At 31.7% G+C, this 22,321-nt stretch overlaps 1 protein-coding gene and 1 long non-coding RNA gene across 2 annotated transcripts; both read left to right on the plus strand.

The window, feature by feature from the left end:
• The first annotated feature begins 10,438 nt into the window (after nt 1-10,438).
• LOC141533040 (uncharacterized) lies at nt 10,439-22,100 on the plus strand. The gene is made up of 3 exons (XR_012480166.1): nt 10,439-10,809; nt 21,699-21,769; nt 21,854-22,100. It is a non-coding gene; the product is annotated as an uncharacterized LOC141533040 (long non-coding RNA).
• On the plus strand, nt 15,851-19,263 carry LOC141533007 (uncharacterized). Its single transcript, XM_074251656.1, has 4 exons — nt 15,851-16,163; nt 16,715-16,745; nt 18,010-18,169; nt 18,313-19,263. Exons 1-4 carry the CDS (start codon nt 15,851-15,853, stop codon nt 19,261-19,263), a joined length of 1,455 nt encoding a protein of 484 aa, XP_074107757.1.
• Nucleotides 22,101-22,321: the final 221 nt, after the last annotated feature.

Raw genomic sequence — 22,321 nt, forward strand, 5'->3', positions numbered from 1 at the left:
TCTGAGGAACCCCTACATAATTTAGATTGTCTCCCTACTTATAATAATTACATTAAAGATCTAGTTACGAGATTAATTGAAATTCGAAAACTCGCTAGAGAGAATCTAATAAGCGCTAAAGAAAAGTCAAAAATTCAGTACGACAAACATTTGAAGGTAGTTAACTTCAGAGAAAATGACCTAGTATTCTTGCTAAAGGGGCCTAAGCCAAACAAATTTGGTGGCCATTATGATGGGCCTTACCAAATATTACAAGTTTTACCCAACGGAAATATAAAAATCAAAAAGAACAATCAAATTAAAACAGTACATCCAAATCGGTTAAAATTGACAAAAATTTCAGAGACAAAAACGAAAATTAAACCTAAACCAAAAAGGGACAAGAAACAAAAGGATCCAGATCCTGATTTTAAACTTTAATTTTAACTAATCAATATTATTTGATTTACAGGATGAGCTCTAACATATCAATGGCTATTTCGTATTTGTACTTCTTATTTAATATTATTCATTACAGCTACGCAATAATAGGAAATGATTGTAGCAATCAAATCACAAACATGACCACCATCTCGTTGGTGGACATAGACGATTGCGACATTGAACCAGATCACGTAGACGTAACCCTAGTAGACGTACATTTATTACAATTAAATGATTTCGAACACACCGAAATCCTTCAATGTAAAATCGAAGTGACTCGTTTAATTTATTATTGCGGATATTGGGAACATACATATATAGTTAATAATGCCTATATGGGATATGTCCATGCGATTCACCGTGAAGCGTGTCAGATAGCGCACGATCATGGCACGTTTCACCTCGGTAACGCGATAATTGATGGTTTAACATCAAATTCGACTACTACCCGTAGTATTACGCTTGCAGGGAAAGCGGGTCTTGATGGAACTTGTAGTGGGGCCCAATATTCGGATCCTTACGGTACCTGGGACAATGTTGTAGTCACAGGAAGCGTAAAGATCACTCTTCAAACTTCTTGGGCCCAAGTAAAGTCTGAATCCAACAAAGTTTATATGCCATCAGGATCTACTTGCAAGTTAGAAACGGGGTCTTGTATTGACCCGGAAGGAGGGTATACTTTTTGGAATCCTCTACCAAAAAAATTTTGTAAAGCTAATACTTATTCTGTACTATTTAAAGGAGCTGTAACTAAGCTCAAAACAAAAAAGGACATAATATATTCAGTAAATGTAAGAGATACGAGCTTTTCTTTGATTGTAACCGGGGAAGAGACCTCATGCGGCCTACCTATTATTAGAACTGAACATCCTAGACTTTTTATTGTTCAAAGATCAGATTTAAAAATATTAGATGAAGAAAATATAGTAAATATGCATTCTGACAACAGGGATATGTTCCTTTACATAAATACAAAATTTATATATGTAGAGAGGTTCATTAGGTCTCAGATCCGTGATTTGTATAGAGATGTATTGTTACACCGTTGTAGATTAGAAAGAGAGATACTACGAAATAGCCTAGCGATAGCAGCGACCCAGCCAGACGAGTTCGCCTACCGATATATGGGAGGGCCAGGTTACATGGCGATCTTAGCGGGAGAGGTCATTCATTTAGTTAAGTGTGTACCAGTTGAGTTAAAACTCTGGTCAGCAGAAAAATGTTACAACCGCTTACCAGTCCGAAGAGAAAATCAAACACTCTTCCTCACACCTCGCACTCATGTCATCACCACCCAAGCAGCTGAAATCCCTTGTAACCCTTTACTCCTTCAATACTACATGGTGGGAAAAACTTGGTACAAACTCCTGCCTAGTCCTGTCGAGACTGTAGCTCCACTAAGCTTGAAACCCAGTACTAAAGTAACGTGGAGTTATAAAAATCCACATCATCTAGCTACGAGTGGGATATACACTGAAAAGGAGTTGAATGAGATGAAGAACCGCATAATGTTCACTATGGAACAAAACGCTATAGTTGCCAACGTTATGCAAAGAATCACTAACGGAGTCCACAGTAACCAACCATCGGTGATGAATCTACTGGACGAGGAAGCCTTGGAAAAATTAGCAGAAAACGCCTGGGAAAAGACCTGGGGAAAATTCTTGAAATTTGGAACCTTCAGCGCCGGAATAATTGGAATTTACGTCATGGTTAAACTAGTCAAAGCAATTGCAGATACGGTAATTCACGGTTACACTCTCCATTCAGTTTATGGATGGTCAGTAAAATTGATTGCGGCGTTGTGGGCCTCAGCAACTCATTTATTGTTGCATTTAGCCGAACCAAATGACCCAACGAGTGTTCAACGACAGGATCCTGAATCAGGAAATGGACCTACAGCACCACTAATGAACTCTGACCTCTACCCTACGTTGCCGCCAGTTTCGCCTGACCCAAAGGACCAACCAACTTCGTCAACTCTAAAGGATCTAGAGTCAACAACGATGACGAATGGAGGTCGCACTTTTATAAACTGATCGAGTAAATGACCTTCAACCGATGAGTATACAATAATAGAATTGATGTCGCACTCATTTCAATCGTACTTCCATCAAACAATGGGGGTGTTATGTCGGACTCAAAGTTCGACCTTTTTATTTAATATTGAATAGGCTTTAATTATTTTAGTAATAATTTTGTAATTTTGTATTTACATGCATTTACTTTGTTCTCTTAAATTTTTGTTATCTTCAAATTTATCAACAGTACTTTCAAAAGAAACTTATATTAAAAATTTAGTTTTAGTTGGGTCTGATCACACTAAGAGATTTAAGCCTGAACAAATACCCTAATGGAATTTTAAACTTTGTCGAGATCCGAAATAGAAGTTTTTGATAACAAAATAAATGTATAAATAAACAATAGTTCAAAGAAAACAAAAGTAAATAATGATAAAAGAAAAAAAAATAAAAAGGAATGTCATGATAATTCTAGTATCAACAAAAAAAAAAAAAAAAGATAACTGCTGATAATTTAAGGAACAAATTTAATAATTATAATTTAAGTTTAAACAAAAAAAAAAAACCTTTTAAATAAATGTTCTTTTATGTTCGAATAAAATAACAACTTAAATAAAAAGGAAAATTTAGATCCAAGAAACTAATGATAATTTGTAATCACGAATTAATTTTTATCTAACTAATTTAATAATACCTCGTGAGTAGAATAATAAGAGATGATCATCGGAAATTATGTTTTAATTAATAATTTAAATTAGTGAAAAGGATAAAAATTTAATAATAATTCTTTCCTAATTGTTAAAAATAGAATTTAAGAGAAGGGGGTTAACAGGCCCTTGAGACAACGTGGAAGGAGTAGTGCGCTACCCGAAGCGATGGGCTCCTTGAGAAGGGGAAACTCGGCCCACTTAGTGTTGGAAATTGGCCTAGAGTTTCCCGGAACATAGAATTTAGGAAAATGTCACCGCCCACAAGGTCTTGTCGATTTCAGTTTCCCAAGTTTTTTCAATTCAGTCCAGTTCTAGTTTTTACCACCTCAACACGAGGTCAAGGTTTGGAGTAGTCCCAAGTTTCATCAATTCATTATACAATTAAAAATTTTTCATTTCGTACACGTTGTTTAAAATAGATTCGATTTAATTACTTTTTTTTTGTTACTGAAGCAGACAAGAAACGGTGACACAGGTATTGAGTAAGTGTAAAATTGAAAGTTTCGTTTTTGTGTATTTCTTTGTATTCCAAATTGAAATTTGTACTAGAATTTTAAAATATATCTATGAAATTTAATTCATATTTTATCATTATTTATTTCACAAAATTTTTCCTGTAAGCTTCAGATCCTTATCTATTAGCCTAACGGCTAGGATAAAAATAATTAAATTTTAGTTGCGTTTTCGACGTAACACAAGGTACCGAAATCTACTCCGAGGGCTGAGAGTAGACCGCGGTCTAACTGATACCCGGTCTACTCAACCTCTTCTGTTTTATTTAAGGTAGTACCTCGGCGACAGTCCAGACAAAAAGATTTGGCTCACTGTCGAAGTTATACGTATCGACAGAGCTAAGATTGTAGGTTAAGTTTTTTTAACGTTACTGTACACTTCGACTACTATATTATCTATACATATACACACACACTGCGGTTTCAGTGACTAGCAGCTGTTTTCTGTACCCCCTCTCCTAAAAAAAATCCTCTAAAAGTAAAATTTATTTTAATTAATCACGAAAATTACGCGGTAAATAGTTTTAATTTTTTTTTTAATTGTTAGAAATATCTTATTCTTCAATTTACTAGTTTTTCGATCGAGTGGTTAAATTCCTTCGATGGAAAAAATTGAAAAAATTGTCATTTTCCCACGCTTCTCCTATGTTACGTGTACAAAAATGTCATTTTCAATTGCAATTATCTCAAGTTAAGTGCGGTAAATCGTCTTCAAATTTTAACAGCATATGTAAACTTCTCACAAAAATTAAGGGAGCAGAAAAAAAATCCAAATTTTTGGGGGATTTTCAACAGGCTGTAACTTATACAAAAATGGTCGTACAGCAAAAAAAAAAAGTAAATTGTAGCTCTAAGTGTTTTGTTTTTGGATCTGAGTTTGAAAATTTTTTTTTGAAAATATTTTTCGAGTAATCATAAGAAATCCACCGAAAAAAAAATTTTCGAAATTTTTTTGGTTTTTTTTTTTTAATCTACGGACGTGGAAAAAATTTTTTCGACTCAACCTCCATATGGACCGGATAGCTTGTTTATTCAGATTTAATTTCGTTTTTTTAAAATCTCGATACGAGCATTTCTCGCTGAGATATCGATGTTTGAATGGAAAAAGATCATTTTGTCTTTGATTACCAATATCTCAGCAACCAATGATTGCACAGAAATTTTGAGGTTGGTTTTAAAAACTTGAAGAAATTGTCTACAAGGATTGGCAATTGAATTTTGAAAAAAAATTTTTTTTCAATCATTACATGAATTTGAAAAAGCATCCAAAAAAGGGCTTTTTGTCGTTTTTTGGAAAATCAAGCGCCCAATCAAAAATATTGCGGAAACCACTGACGTTAAGTGTGCCTCTTACTGTTCAATATACCCACAAACACCCTACAAAGTTTCAATTCAATCCAGCCGACCGTTTTTTTTCCCACTTGATCGAATTTTTGAAAAAATTAAAGGAGCAAGAATTTCGCTCTGAAAATGTCATAATTTTTATCAAAAATGAAAAAAATTTTCGTTACGAGCTAACGTTCGTAAATTGGGATAATTCTGGCGCAATCGGCGCTTCAGGATATCCCAGACGTGCTCGATAGGGTTAAGATCAGGGCTTACCGCTGGATGCCTTAACAACGTTATGTCGTGTCTTTGGAAAAACCGACGGGTGACGTTTGCTGTGTGACGCCGGGTATTGTCTTGCATAAAAATAAAACCTCTAGTTTGCTGCCGTAGAGGCAAGACAACAGGTCGTAAGATCTGATTAATGTAACGCGTAGCGTTTAGATTTTCATGGACGATTACCAAAGGAGTTCGTGAAAATCTCGAAACTCCTCCCCAAACCATCACCGACCCTCCGTTGTAAGCAGCTACCGGTCGAGTGAAGTTACGTGAAAAATGCTCTCCCTGACGGCGCCAAACTCGGGGTCTTCGGTCATTTCTAAACAGGCATACCCGACACTCATCAGAAAACAAAACATTGTTCCATTGCCTTACGGTCCAATGAACATGTTGACGAGCGTAAGCCAGACGGTTTCGGCGATGTATGGGTGATAACATCGGTACTCGGGCGGCACTTCTTGATCGCACTCCAGTCTCACGGAGACGATTTCGAACCGTTTGAACTGAAATGTTCCGCGGTTGTTGTTGTCGTCGTCGTCGTTGTTGTTGCTGTTGTTGTTGTTGTTGTCGACGGTTCGGAAAATTTCGGGCGACAACGTTCGCAGGAACGAAAGGTTCTTGACGAACGCGCCGAACGATCGCTCGGTCATCACGAGGATTTGTTGCGCGACGACGACCTTGGCCAACTCGTCGTTGATAACCACCGGTTTCCAAATACCGATTGTATGCGCGAGATACGACAGATGAACTAACGTCCATACGATCCCCGACTTGTCGGTAATTGTACCCTTCTTCCACGAGAGTCACTATCTGAGCGACTTGTGGCGCGGATAAATGCCGCCTAGGCATTATGAAAAAAAATAAAAAGAAAACTAAAGTTTGCAAAAACTCAGTTAATTTGCTTTTCTAAAAATTAAAAAATACGGTAGTTTTGAGAAAAACTGTTGATTGGCTCGATTACCAAGAAAGCAGGTTAGTTTTAAGAAAAACTGTTTTTTTTAGACACTGTTGGAATTCGCACGAAAAAATTATTGTCTCAATATTCGTAGAACGAATATTCGACTTGCCTTGGGGGTATCAACTTTTAATTTATTCAATTAATTTGTGACTAGGAAACTTAAAGTGCGGAAGAGTAAAATCGGTGAGAAAGTGAGTCGCTACATTTTTTTTGATTTGGGCCAATTGAAAAAAAATTAAAAAAATTTTTTTTTTTTTTCTCAAAAATTTTCGATTTTTTTTTTTTCCTTAAATTTTTCAAGTCACTAATACAGAATTAAGAGAAAAATGAAAAAAAAAAATTTTTTTTCATTTTTGATAAAAATTATGACATTTTCAGAGCGAAATTCTTGCTCCTTTAATTTTTTCAAAAATTCGATCAAGTGGGAAAAAAAACGGTTGGCTGGATTGAATTGAAACTTTGTAAGGTTTTTGTGAGTATATTGAACAGTAAGAGGCACACTTAACGTCAGTGGTTTCCGCAATATTTTTGATTGGGCGCTTGATTTTCCAAAAAACGACAATAAGCCCTTTTAAGGATGCTTTTTCAAATTCATGTAATGATTGAAAAAAAATTTTTTTTTCAAAATTCAATTGCCAATCCTTGTAGAGAATTTATTCAAGTTTTTAAAACCAACCTCAAAATTTCTGTGCAATCATTGGTTGCTGAGATATTGGTAATCAAAGACAAAATGATCTTTTTCCATTCAAACATCGATATCTCAGCGAGTAATGCTCGTATCGAGATTTTAAAAAAACGAAATTAAATCTGAATAAACAAGCTATCCGGTCCATATGGAGGTTGAGTCGAAAAAATTTTTTCCACGTCCGTAGATTAAAAAAAAAAACCAAAAAAATTTCGAAAATTTTTTTTTCGGTGGTTTTCTTATGATTATTCGAAAAATAAGAGATTACTCGAAAAATATTTTCAAAAAAAAATTTTCAAACTCAGATCCAAAAAAAAAACACTTAGAGCTACAATTTGCTTTTTTTTTTGCTGTACGACCATTTTTGTATAAGTTACAGCCTGTTGAACATCCCCCAAAAATTTGGATTTTTTTTCTGCTCCCATAATTTTTGTGAGAAGTGTATTATGCATTGAATGACTGATATTTAAAGTTTTGAGGATTTCTTGAAATATTGCTTTCATAACCGTACTACCTTAAAATAAGTTAAATAATTATAATTAAAATATTCATTAGTTTAGTGTTGAATGATTTTTATGGGGATCATATACCCAAAAATCATTTGGTTGACCTTGTGGAGATAATATTTTAATTGAAATTTTATTCAGTGAATTTTATTATTTAACATCAAAAATTATTTTAATCTCAGTAGATAATTTGTTTATAATTTATAATAATTTATTTTATAATTTAGAAAAATTGACTAAACGTGTTTACGTAAAATTTAGTTGAGAATTTTCATTTAACGAAAAATAATTTATTATAAATATTACCATGGTTGGTTTAAATGAAGTAAAATAATATTTATTATACCAAATATTTTTTGTTAATACGAATTTACTCAGAATTTATTCTGAAACATTACTTATGCAAATTTACAAACATGTTAGAATTACAATTACAATCCATGCTTGCAAAGGTGGACCATTTCATGAACTCCGCCGTCCATCTTACGGCAATAAAAAAATATATTATTTTTTAAATATGAAAAATTTTATAAAACAAATTTTATAGTCCATTAATTTATATAAAATAAAACAATTAATTTTCTTTACACTTTGGAAAAATTTATCAAATGTCTTTTCGAAATTTTGTTGAGCGTCAGTATAATAAAATTTGAAGGTCACTGCCAACAAAGTACGAAGGTCATAACAAAGCCAGCTAATGAAAATCGAAGCTTCTATATTCAACGATTACTTAATCGGAAAATTTTATATTATAAAATTTTATAATTGCGAATTTATACTACTAATTTTATTATGGAAAATTGTTACATAACAAGGATTTATTAAACTAATTCTTAGTGAGATTATAATTAGAAAAATGTTAAGTTAAAAATAATTCTTGGATGAAAAATAGTATAAAATTGCGTAGTTGAATTTAATTCTGAGTTATAATATAGTTAGGAGAATAGTCTATTGAAATTTTAACGTTTAAGTTGTGGTCTGTTAGTGGAAGTTTGATTATTGAAATTGAATTTAATTTTCGGAAAAGTATTTGGAATTTCTTATTGAGGAATTAAATTGATTATATATGATTAAGTCCGGATATTGTTATAGAGTCGATTGTAATTTAGTAGTCGAAATATCAAGTGTTAATCAGTTAAGCTAATGACTGAATAATTTAGTAGAAAATTTGGAGAAGTTGAATTAAATTGTTTATGAGTGTTATGGGGAATTTAGTTAAAAGGGGATATTGTCAACTGTATTGAATAAAACCTGGTTAGATTGTTAATTGGTAATTTATTATTTCAGCAGAATCTTCCTCCACTCTCTCTAACCCTAGAAGATAAGTTCTCTGCTTTGGACCGGTTCCAAGAACCGTGATAAAAATCTTGGTGGCGCCCTTAATTAATTTTTGTTGTTAGTTGATGTTTTAATTGATTGATTTTGGGGCCAGTTGGACAGACGGGGAAACCCACCTGTTACAGATTATAAAATATCGGATTTTTTTTAATATTTTCAAAGACTTTTTATTTGAGATTTTTCATTTCATCAGGAGATTAAAAAAAATTAAAAAAGAATTGATTGTTTTAAATACTTTTATATATTTTGAAATCCCTAAATAATAATCATTTTTAGTTTCATTGGAGTATTCGGAACGATTATAAAATATTTGATTTAGCTAAATACTTTTAAATACATTTTAATCATCTAATAATTTAAATTTATGATTTTATCAGGCGATAAAAAATGATTGAACAAGTTGTCGTCGTTCGAAATACTTTAAAAACTTTTGAATCACTAATAATTAATTATCGTTTTATAGAGCTATTCGGAACAACTAAAAAATATTTGATTGTTTAAATGCTTTTAAATACTTTTTAATGACTAAGTGTCGAAAATTTTCCATTTTACTCAAAGAAAAAAAATCATTCCAAAGGATTTCATTTCTTTGGATATTTATAAATACTTAGTAATCATAAAATAGTTTTTCAATTTTTTTGAAAAACAGGAATTTTTTATAGAAAAATATTTGAAAGTATTCAAAAAAAAAAATTTTTTTTTCAAATCGCTTGTTGCTGAAATTCAACGACATTGAATACTTGTCAATCTTTGAGAATACTTTTAAGTCACTACTGCGAATTTAGAAGTCTTTAGAAACGTTACAATTTTACATTTTCAAATCGCTTAAAAATTTTTTTTTAATTCCCTAAGAATATTTGAAAGTTTTTGAATTGTTTCGTTTGCAATCGCTTTCAATACTTTTAAATTTAGAGCATGAATTCGAAAAGATTAAAAAAGACTCAAATTATTTTTAAATCAGTTTTAGTCACTTTTTATAATCAGAATGTTGTAACAATTTTTAAATTAAAAAAAATATAATAAGTAAAGAATTGTAAAAACTTTTTTTGCAACCGTTCTAATGTTATTGTGAATGTCTAATTGAAAATCTCTTTGTTTTAAATAAATAAATAAATATATATATTGTGACATGGGAAATTTTTCCCACTAAAATTTCATATTAGAGATTATTTTTTTTTCTTTATCTTAAGTAGTAATTAGTCTAGAATGTTGGCCAAGCTGATGGAATGCGGAGATTCGACGCGCCTGTGTCGCCCCAAATGGTTTCTGGTTAGAATGCGAAGCTCGAGGTAAATAAAATAAGCCGAACCGCGCCAAATAAATCAAATTGAGTATGGATGGATGCGTCCGAAAGAAAATTTACTTTGTAAACTAAGAATGTGTGTGAGAGAGAGAGCGAATGACAAAAGCGACCGAGCGAACCCGCAGTTCAGTTTCCATCAACGACCAGGGAGACATCTGGGAGGGACAACGATCAACGAGGGAAACATGGAATCGGAATTGACGAATAACAGTACGAGGAAGCAAAGAGAGCACACCAGGGCTCCACCTGAACGCCGAATGGAGTACTAAATTGGGAATCGACCAACCATCGACTATGGAAATTTATCCAACAACGACTGATTGGACGCGCAGCTTTGTAGCTGCGCTAGCGAAAACACCACGTGTTGCTGAAAAACGGAAAAGCCAGGAATTCTGAGCCGGACACCGAAAAAGCCACTGTTGAACCGCTGATAAAATTATTGTTACGCTACAAAAAAGTGAAAACCGATTGTTAATTATTTTTACGAAAATTCAGCCGCTTACGTGGTGAATTTAATTATTTTGTTGAGTAATTGTGATTTTGAGTGTCGATCCAGTCGACGCTAGAATTTCTCCCGTAAATTGCTGTAATTGTCAATTGCCAGGCAGTCAAGAATTCGAACAAAATTTTGGTCACTCCGACAACCAAAAATTCCGTGACGCCATCGCCGAGAGCCTCTGCAGCCGTCAGCATCGCCGACACCTGCTATCAGGAATTTCAAATCTCCCTGGAGAGTCGACTGAACGGGGTAAGTGCGGTCGCAGTTTGTTAATACACCTGGGTGACTTCACTGCGGTCCGCGATTAAGTCGAGGTCGAATAAGGCCTATTACTTGTCCGAATTGTAATCTATAATTAATTATTGAATTTCTTTTATCGAAAGATCAAATCATTACGCATTTGGTAATTAAGTCAGAAAGTAAAATTGTACCGAAATTCAGCGATTGCGTTGTCGAATTCCGGCTTCGGGGTGACGTCAGCCAGGTATTCGGTGCCAATTTTTTTTGTTATTACGTAGTAGAAAGATATTGTGTACAGTTGTCAATTTATTTGGTAAAAGTTTGATATTGTCCGCCGCACCAATTTGGCTCGACTCAGGGGCCATCTAAGAGCGCAATTAGAAACTATACCTCGAGCTTTGTCCCGCGTATTGCCCGACGGGTAACAACAGTTACCGACGGTTCACTTATCCGCCGCAGATGATAAATGATCGATCGATTGTGCCATCGATAACCAAAATACGACAAATCGATGCTATTGATAAATTCGAAATTGGCTGTTAGGAAGAAAATACGAAGCAATACTAATTTCTTTTGTTGTTAATTTTTTTTAATTCCTGATTTGTTAAGACGAGCGACGACCAAAAAAAAAATTATTTTGGTATTGAGAAATTCGAAATTTGTTGTCACGAGACGAGCAGCGAAACAATTATTTTTTTTTTGTCATTTTTTTTGTTGAATTAAAGATTTTGTTGTTGAGTACGGACCAGAGGGACAGACTTTTGTTTGGATCGATTTATAAATGGTTGTGAAGATAATAGAGCGAAGACAATTATTTTTCTTAATACAAAAATTTGTTTGTTAAGCGAATAAAGAAGAACTCATTATATTGTATTTTTGATCATATTCGGATTGGTTTTTTTTGTTCTTGCGAATTGCCGAACCTGTGTACTGGTTCAATCTAGTAACTTGTGAGTTAATAAATCGATTTGTAAGCAGTCCCTGTGCGTTAACATTTTCGTTTCTCTGGTGGTAATTATTCCGAATCGATTCCTAGACCCGCACTATCCAATTTAGGATCTCTTCGACGTTGACCTGCCGCCCAACGACGACCAAGTGCTAACTTTCGAACCGCGGAACGTAAAGTTCCTGGCGCCCAACCAGCTACGAACCAAGTAAGCCAACATTTAGGTGGAACTCCCCGGTGCTGTCGACGCCAGTGCCGTGAAGAAAAACCCATCATATATATATATATATATATATATATATATATATATATATATATATATATATATATATATATATATATACATAAATGAACTTTTAAACTATAGGTATTTTTTGACTCAGTTCGTCGAGCTGATTCAGAATATAGCAAAATTTTTCAAAAGTTGCATCATGAGGACAAATACAATAGTTGATTTCTATGAAATTTACTAAAAAAAAATATATAAGCTTTTCAACCATCTATATTTTCTGATCTATGATTGCAATAAGTAACAACCTTTTATTGTAAAAACAATTAATACTGCTTAGTTGCAGTAGTAAATAAACAATTCTTTATTATCAATTCCCCTGAATAAAAATATTGGCTGAAAAGTATTGAAAAGCAGTTGCCCTATGTAAATTGTATATCTTTATGTACCCAAAAAGAATTGAAAAGTATTTACATTTCATCATTTTTAATCCTTTTCAATCAATATTTTTAACCAGGGTGTTTTGACTCGCGATTGGTTTACCGCGAGTATTCTGAAATTACGTATAAAATTCAAAATATATTTTATTTTATACCAAATTAATTGTCTTAATTGATTGTAAAATAAAACGTTTAAGTTACAACAAATAAGCACGATACAATAAATTAGATATTGCATCAAGTAAAAACCATGAGGTTGAGTTAAACTATAAAGTTTATTAAAACCAAAAATGCGACTGTGCGCTACAAGTGTAAGAATAACCAACAGACAAAAATACAAACTTATTACAAGAAAAGTAAAAACTAGAGGCGTTACAACTACAAGCAGGGAAAATTAGTGGTAGGAAAATTTGGCAACGAATGGTTAATCAGGAAAGGAATTCAGAGGCGGGATAATTACAGGCAATGCAGTTCGGAAACTAGATAGGGAAGGACGATACGGGTGCAAGGATGTTACCCGGATGGGCGGCACATTTACAAAATATTTCTAAACTTAGTTGACAATAAAAAGATTAAAAATACAAAATTTACCCAAAAACGAAACCCAGACCGTCATAAAACTAAGTATTAAATTTATGGCCATAAGCAGATAAAAAAAAATACTTAAGAAAACATACCAAGAAAAACCCATCATTAAAAAAATGCATTTACTATTCTAAGGCTAGCAAAATAACTTAAATATAAGAAAACAGCAGCAAATAGTCTTGCCTGTTAATGTAATACATAGAACTGGGAATTTTACAGTCATAAATAAAATTGAGCAAATGAATGAATCCCTGTAGATAAAAAAGCCACTTAAAAATACGGATTTAAATCTTAAATGTAAAAATAAAATATATTATTTATGCTGTTTGCTAAATAAGCAACAATTTTTGCCCAAGCAATAAAAAACGTAAAATTATTCTAAATTAATTCAAAAAATGTTCTAAAACTAGTTGTACGACGGAACACAGGGTCATTGAATGGACGGTCTTTTTTACCTTATAAAACGTCTGAGTGATATTTACTATTCACGACATTGCAAATAATAACATTATACATATTATTCATTGTACGATAAATATCAAATTAGCAATAAGCTAATTAGACAATAATTTTTAAATATTTGTGAAATTGTTAGTATTATTCTTACTAATTGAACAAAAAAAAATTAACATTTCTTTTACATTATATTAGATTTAAATTTCCCAGGGAATAGCTAATGCTGATACCTAACTGACCCCTGGCGGGCTATACCATACTACTCTCTAACGGCAAGCGCGCTTCAGACAAATAATTTATCTTTGTATAACCTCGTCTAAATCCGTCTTTCTTCATTGCATCTCTCTGCCCAGTATTTCTCCGTTCTTGTAATTAAATTTATCAAAATGCATCCAAAATTTAATGACCTGATTAAATTTAGGTCATTTGAAAGTTTTGAACGAAGGTTCAAAGCTTATCAATATACGAGTGGATATACCTTCTCAAGAACATCAACGCTATTAAAAAAATGTCACGTACCTACATTAGAAATTAATGAGGAACTGAACAAAACATTTAAAATTTATTTTGCAAAATTCACCTGCACTACCAAATTGCCAAATGATATAAAGTAAGTTAATAATAACTTTAATAATAATAATAAATTGTTTATTGACCGTGTGTGTGTAATTTTGAATGAATATTTCTAAGCCTAGATCGGTCTTCCAGGGTGTTCTTATTCATTAAGTAGGAATTTACGTATGTACTCACTTAATATCTGAACAATTTTTGTCAATTCAAAAAAGATTTATGTGTACCATCTCTCTTATTGAATACTAGTAGCTGAAAGTTTGGTCAGTATCTGCTCTGATGTTAATGTTAATCAAAATCTTTTTAAAATTAATTTTAAAGTCAAGCGTAACTCAGAAAAAATATGAGGGTCGGACCAACCCAGAATTCGAACCAAGGTCTTCACGATTCCATGTCAGGTGTTCTACCAGTTAAACTACCGGATTCCTCTCCACCTATTTCTTTGAAGCACACCCTTAAGTGAATATGTAAATTTCTACTCATACACAATGAATAACAACACACTAGACGACCGATCAAGGCTTAGAAATATTCATTTAATAATAATAATAATAATAATAATAATAATTATTATTATAATAACAATAATAATAATACTAACCATTATGATACTTATGATAACTACTGTTGTTATTGTAGTTAGGTTTTTCTTTGCTATGGTTTAGATTTTTCATTAATTTTCAATTTCCTATTCCTGATAAATGATTATCATTAATATTAATTTCCCTTTTTTTTTAGGAAGAAAAAGTCGTGTAGTGCATCGTTCAAGGTTCGGTTAAACAATAGAAATGAAAACGACATATATCTGGAACTTTACGATGTTGTAAAAAAACATACCCACAAAAGCTGTCCGGTAAGTTTAATATTGACCTGCTATAAGCACATATTTGTGTTAATTACATGTAACTTTATATCTATTCATTTTTTTGGATCATTTTTGGATTCGTTGCCTGAGGTAAATGATACAATTGACAAAAAAAATGAAAATTCACAGTCAGCTGGAATGAAAGTAAATAAGATTAAAAATTGTACGGTGACATCTGAATCTTTAACCAATAAAGAAGGTGGTAATGTTAATGAATCCACGATCTTAGAACCAATTCAAGTATCAACTGTCTTGCAGTCGACAGCACGCGACGGAATTGATGAAGATTCTGCTACTGAATTTGAAGATTTCATCGTAGAGAAAAGTCCAGAAGGAACTGATTTGCAGTCGGCAGGAATTCCTTCAGAGACTCCTCAACCAACGGAAGCAGCTCCCAAACCTCAGAGTCCTCTCGCACCACTCAACACTAATAACGATCTTAAAAAAGTGACTACTATAGCCTGTACAACTCCCACGCAAACACCACCAGTAACAAAACTTGAAAAGTTGGCTGCTAAACAAAATACAAACGAGTCAGTGGTTACTTGTACAGCCGACGATACTCCAGTGACTCAAAGCCAACCATTGGCTTTTTTCGGCTCAAACATTCTCGAAACGTCGTTAACTGAAGCCAATCAACACTTAAACATTTTACAAAACCAGCCGACAACTTTTGGATCTAAAATGACATTAGTTATAAAAAGTTCTGCTCCAACTCCTATGACTACTAGCCAGCAAACACTCTTCACTTCTGCCAGCCAAACTTCGACTACTGCGACTTCCAAAACTTTTACAGCTTCGCATTCTGAATCGATGTCAACATATTCTCTATCGCTTCGAAACTGATAGACACGCCGGCCCTATCCTCAACGATTACTGAACAGCGTTCAAATACATCAACTACTGAATTGTTGGACTTATCCAAACTATCCAGCAGATCCACTGAAGCCTTGGAAGAAATGGCTGTGCAGTCGACAGTGCAGGACGGTAATAGTAAAGATTTCAAAGCGGTTACCAATAATAATCCTGTTATTGAGCCAATTGATGTTGCAAAAAAAAAACTGGCAAAGCAATTAAGCGAAAAAAAGGGTTCCGATTTACAGCAAAGAAAATGTACAAATCCAAAATTGACGAATGGTACTGCAGTACTTGCAAAAAGAATGGACGCATCAACTCAGCTATGTGTTCAGAGTGTGCAAGATATTCGCATGTACAGTGCTCTAAAGAAGAGTCTCCGGGAGTATGGATATGCAACGGTTGTCGTAGTCAAGAGTAATTATTTTTGACTCAAATTACGTTTACTTTTTTTCTTAATTAAATTAATTTTTATTAATAATATATTGTGTGCTTCAAATAAATAATTATGTGTTGTAACTTCTTTGAAAATTCAATTATTTCCTTCCCTTTTTATAAATGTAATCATACAGTTCTTTACTGCAGATATCTTGAACTGATTTTGCGATTTAGTTTTACTTTTACTACCAAACAACAAATTAACTTTCTTCATTGGTGTAATTGTTTTTGTTATAAAGCACAATAAAAATAGAGTAATTTCTGCTATTGCTTTGTTTTCGATGCACACTGACATTTCAATTATTGTTACTGTCTTTGCGCCTCAAATAAAATTTAATAATGTAATTGATTTTATAAGTTATTAGGTTCTTATTTCTATTGATCAAGGTACTTGCGATGCCGTGTAATAAGGATCAATTACTTATTTTAATTGTTAGTTAACTTTGTATAAAAAAATTATTTATTTCACTCTTTAGATTAAATAATACTATTATTTAATTATTTAATTAAATTTTCTAAATAATTTTTAGTTTACTGCCGACGAGCAGTAGATGATAAATTGTATATAGGGACCGTATAACTATTTACTATTACTTACTTATTGTAATTGTTAGTTAACTTTGTATAAAAAAATTATTTATTTCACTCTTTAGATTAAATAATACTATTATTTAATTATTTAATTAAATTTTCTAAATAATTTTTAGTTTACTGCCGACGAGCAGTAGATGATAAATTCTGTAAGGAACGCAAAACTATTTATTATAACTTATGTATTTTAATTGTAAATTAACTCTGTATAAAGAAATTATTCATTGTACTCATTAGATTAAATAATATTATTAATTATTATTTTGTTATCTGTTTAAATTGTTAAATAATTTTTAGTTTACTGCCGACAAGCAGTAGATGATGAATTCCACACGGAGCGTTCTTCAATAGTTCAATTTTCTCTTATTTGCTAGCCCTAAAAGTAAACATTATCATTTCATTTTATATAAATTTTGTCGAGCCTGTAGGAAGCCTAAAAATTCAGTCTCAAAGAACTCTAACTGCCATCTATTATATTTTGTAGCCACTAATATGTCCCACAATAGTTTTCTATTTACCGTCATTCCTTTCAGTTCACCGCATCGGCGCTGCACATCTAGTCTCCGCTATTCAGTGGTTCTCAGTTATTCCCAATTCTCTCTCATTTTTTTTTTTAGGCAGCATGTCGCCCATCCCACTTCGAGTATGAGAGTTAGTCCGTTTCCATTTGACGCCTGAGATCCTTTCCGGATAGTTACTCTGCTCCAGATTTTTTATTTTCAAGTTGGTACATTCCATTTTGTTAGAATAGTATACTACTGTATAGTGACAGAGTTGTTCCATTCCCATTGAAAGTTTGATAAAATAGGCGGTTAATTCAAATCTAATCTATTTAAAATTGTAATTTTATTCTATTTAACGTTTGATTTTCATGATTATTTTCATTGTTATTATTAATATTATTGTTATCATTATTTAACGTTGTTATAATAATGAATATTTGTTGTAGATATTTGATGTAAATATATAGTGTGAATTAGCCTTTTTCCTGGGAAGATTAAAAAATAATCCGCTAGAGGCAGCACGGGTGGGGGGTACATATGTTTTGAATTCTCTATTTACAACAACGTTAAATGTACATCTTATTATTATCGGAATAAATAAATATTTGTTACAAAAAAATTTTATTTTAAAATTGCCATGCCTACAAAACATTGTGCATTCGCTAATTGTACGTCTGATAGTCGGTACAAGCAGGATGGTGTAAAATTTATACCTTTTATAAAACCACAAGTCGACAGAAAAAGTGTTTGGAGTGGATACACTTATCACGAAGAGCAGATTTAACAATTGATGGAATAAAAAAACACACTTACGTTTGTACAAAACATTTTATTAATTCAAATGGACCAACAATAGAAAATCCTAATCCTTTACCAGCGACAGTTTCAAAGGTTAGTAATTATATATTTAAAGAGGTTATATATTATATCAGTTTGCATATTATGATGATTGAAGGTAATTAATAAACTAAAGTTGCTTTTTTATTGGGCATGAAACATAAAATTTTGTTTTTAATTATTTTATGATTTTTTAGATTCCTAAAGACCGAAAAAGACAGCAAAGATGTAATGAAGAAGACTCAAGAACTGAAGATTGCAAGCATCGAAAACTTATCTGTTCTACTCATGCTGCTACTGATGAATTACTAGCTGGAGAAATTAGTAATAAACATACTAATAGTAATGACAGACTGCAATTAAATTATAATTTCACGTCTGAGCTCGAAAATAATTATAACTTTACGGCTCCAAATAATACTGAGCTTGACGTTGCACCACATTTGCAAATAGTTTCAACGTGTGATGCTGAAAGTCAAACAGAAGAAGATACAGACGTAAAAAAATTAAAAACGGTTATTGAATGTCTGGAAAAGAAATTGGAGAGTACTGCCTTTGATGTCGATTCATGTCGTAATAATGTCAAGAAATTTAAATATTACACAGGTTTAAAACCAGAAGATTTTGATACTTTGTGGGAATTTTTGGGACCTCCTGCTACTGAATCACTGAGAAAGTGGCTTACTACTGAATCTAAAACGGATCGCGAATCACAACGGACACAAAATAAAGTTTCATTAAAAAATCAGCTTTTCTTAACGTTAGTTCGACTTCATTCTGGGTTATTACTTGCTGACATGAGCTATCGATTTAACGTTAGCATTGGATATCTCTCCAAAATTTTTACAACGTGGATACAATTTATGTATCAAGAGTTTAAAAAACTAGATATTTTTCCTTCTGCTGAGACAATCAAGAAAAATTATCTCCCTAAAGTATTTAGGAAATTCAAAAATATTCGTGTTATCATAGATTGTTTTGAGTGGAACATGCAAAAGTCTAAAAATTTCAATCAACAAGGGAACACTTACTCAAGCTACAAATCTCACAACACAGTGAAGTTTTTGGTAGGAATTATTCCAACTAAACTGGAGGATGTTGCTTTCTATCGGATGGTTTCGAAGGTCGTATTAGTGATAAGGAAATAACAATAAAAAGTGGATTTTTAATAATATAAAACAAGGAGATTTAATAATGGCAGATCGGGGTTTTAATATCGAAGAACTGTGTAATAAATATAAATGCTCATTAGTTATTTCACCCTTTTTAAAAAAACGTAAATGTTTCAGTAAAGAAGAGATACAAACAGCTAGAGAAATAGCTGCTGCTCGAATCCATGTCGAAAGATTCATTGGACGTATGAAGGAGTTTCGTATTATGCAACGAGTAATTTCCAAAAATATGCTTCCTATTATTTCTCAAATAACTTTTGTAATTGCTATGCTTGTTAATTTTCAAGAACCTTTAGTAATGTAAATAATTCAATAAAAATATAAATTTAAAAACAATTTTTTATTTTTTCCTGAAATGTTTTGTCTAAATTAAAATAATATTTGTAGTATTTAAAATGGTTCATAACAACTATACGTTGTTCATAACAGCTATACATTGAAACATAAAATTTGAAACACTTAAAACCATTAAGTTACATGCATAAAATTACTAACACAACGAATAAACATGAAAATGCTAAGCTTTTTAAGTAATGGTAAGATTTGTTAGTAAGAAGTATAAATAAATAAGAATAGTAAAAGTAATAACAATAATAATAGTTGAGATATGAATGTTTTTATAAGTCTTCAACAAAGATGAGTGATAAATTTCTAGGCAGTCGCATTTCAAAAAATTCACGAGCTAATATTTTATGCACTTTCACTAATTTTCCTGTTAAAGCTTGAATGAAGGTTTCATCTCGATTTATTCTCTCTGTAGCAAAAATATGAAGCCCAGACCAAATAATAAAATCACAGTACTCTAACTCTAATATTGCGAGCGTCAGTTGAATTTGAAAATAATAATTGTGGTTCCTCTTTAAATGAATCTGATTATTTTTAACAGTGTAACATAAAATTTTTAGAATTCTTGACTTTATCTAGATCAAAAGGTGAGCAGTCTTTTACTACTAGAGGACATTTAACTTCAATGCATGAAATCATTTTTTGATTTTCAAATATCAAACCGTCAGGACTACATCCTAAACCTGGAAATAATTTATTTACGAAAAGACCACATTTTTAACAATTAAATTATTATTAATTTCAAAATCAAGAATAGCATTAGCTTCATTCTCACGGCCATACACAATTTGAGGTAAATGACTTATGTCATTTTTACACCACAATTTTATATTAAGTAAATTGGTCAAATTGGTACTAGTGAAATAATTTTTACATTCTGATGCTGTTATTCTGAGCTGTCGTTCAGTTAACCACGCAGAACTATTTTGATCAACTTCGATTTCGATAGCTCCAGGTTCGACTGGAGTTAAATTTATTATTAACTGCTCAACTTTAAGCCCTAAAATTAACTGTTCGTCTGGACTTAAATCATAGTCATCATATTTTATGCTCAGTAATGTATTCCACATACAATTAATAGCCTTTTTACTCTGTACAATTTGAAGAAATCTTGATGTGAACTGATTTTTATCATAGTTATCATTCAAATACTTACTTTTTTTGGAACAAAATTTATTATTGATTTCTTTACGTGTTTGCGTTTGGTCGGATAGCTAACAGTTAAAATATTGTCAGGATTATTGCCTAGTTTTCTACCTTTGTTCCATTCTTTCAACTTAGATGTGCTTGTGAGTGCATCATAACCGTACCGTACCGTATAATCTTCGAGTTTATAAAGTAAGGCAATTATATGAGAGCAGTTTTTTGAAGAAGATGCTGGACACTGACACTGAGCATCTATTATTTGACTACTGTTTTTATCAAAAGCTATACTTATTTTGTACTTCACTGTAACACGAAAAGAAGATTGTACATCTACTCTTAAGTAATACACTAAATTATTTGCATTGTCTTCAACAATGTCGTCAACAACAACATAAAGTAAATTATTTTTCTACTATTTATTTCATTATTAATAATTAATTATTGATATTGAATTATTATTTTTATGGTGAATATTTAGTATAAAATAATTATTGATTCAATAATAATTATATATTAATAAATGTCTTGATACAAAATTGATTTCAAAGTTTAAGTGTTAGTTAAAAGATAATAATATTAATTAAATAATTAATATTAAATTAACAATGATACTGAATATAACAGACGTCTGATCATTTTTAAGATTTTTTAAATACAGATCTTACAAAAATGTTTAAAAATTCATAGGTAGAAATTTTAAAGAACTAAAAGTGAAATATTTTTACAATATTTTTTTTTATACTAATTTATTTCTGAAGTAAAACTAAAATTTGATAGGTGTCTGATGACTTTAGCATGATAATTATTATAATAATAATTCCAGTGGTTAATAAATTTATTTATTAAAAGATTTATAAAAGATTATAATTATAATGATGATAATACTCATGTACAAGTTAATTAATCTTATCTATTTTTAGGAATATTTAAAACTTGACACCGACAACAATAAAAAGCAACCACAACAATAACAATAACAGAGATATTGAAGGTAAATTAAGAAATATAGATTTTTTCAACATAATTGTAATGCTTCGAGTAATTTTAAACTTCAATATTTATTATATGTTTTTAGATGGGGAATTTACTTACTTATGAAATCATTATTCCAATAGAATGGAAAGAGGTTCAAGCTGATGAGTTGTGGGGTTTAATAATCAGAGAACTTGGCCTTTTGATCTTGGGGGGTTAAAAATTTGATGAATCTATTATTATTACCAACTTGAATTACCTTGCGCGCGCAAGCGCGCGCCTTCATGGCAGATTATACGAATAATATCAATATAAATGTAAAATTCTAAATAAATCACCTAAAATTCAAATCTTGATTTAAATATCACAAGTTCAAACCTACATGAAGCCTATGGATGTAATATGTTAAGTCGTTATGTTAATTAGATCATAGCGATTGTGCACAATTTTCGCTCAAATGAAATATTAGTATTATTTAATATATTATTGTACGAACTTTATAATATTTCAATAGAGCACTACACGTATTTAAATTATTTTTAGAAGTTTCTTGATTGTTTAATTTTGGATA

The sequence above is a fragment of the Cotesia typhae genome, unplaced genomic scaffold (assembly GCF_013202065.1).
Source record: "Cotesia typhae breed Kobodo isofemale line unplaced genomic scaffold, CoteBio_Ctyphae contig_81, whole genome shotgun sequence".
Lineage (NCBI taxonomy): Eukaryota > Metazoa > Arthropoda > Insecta > Hymenoptera > Braconidae > Cotesia > Cotesia typhae.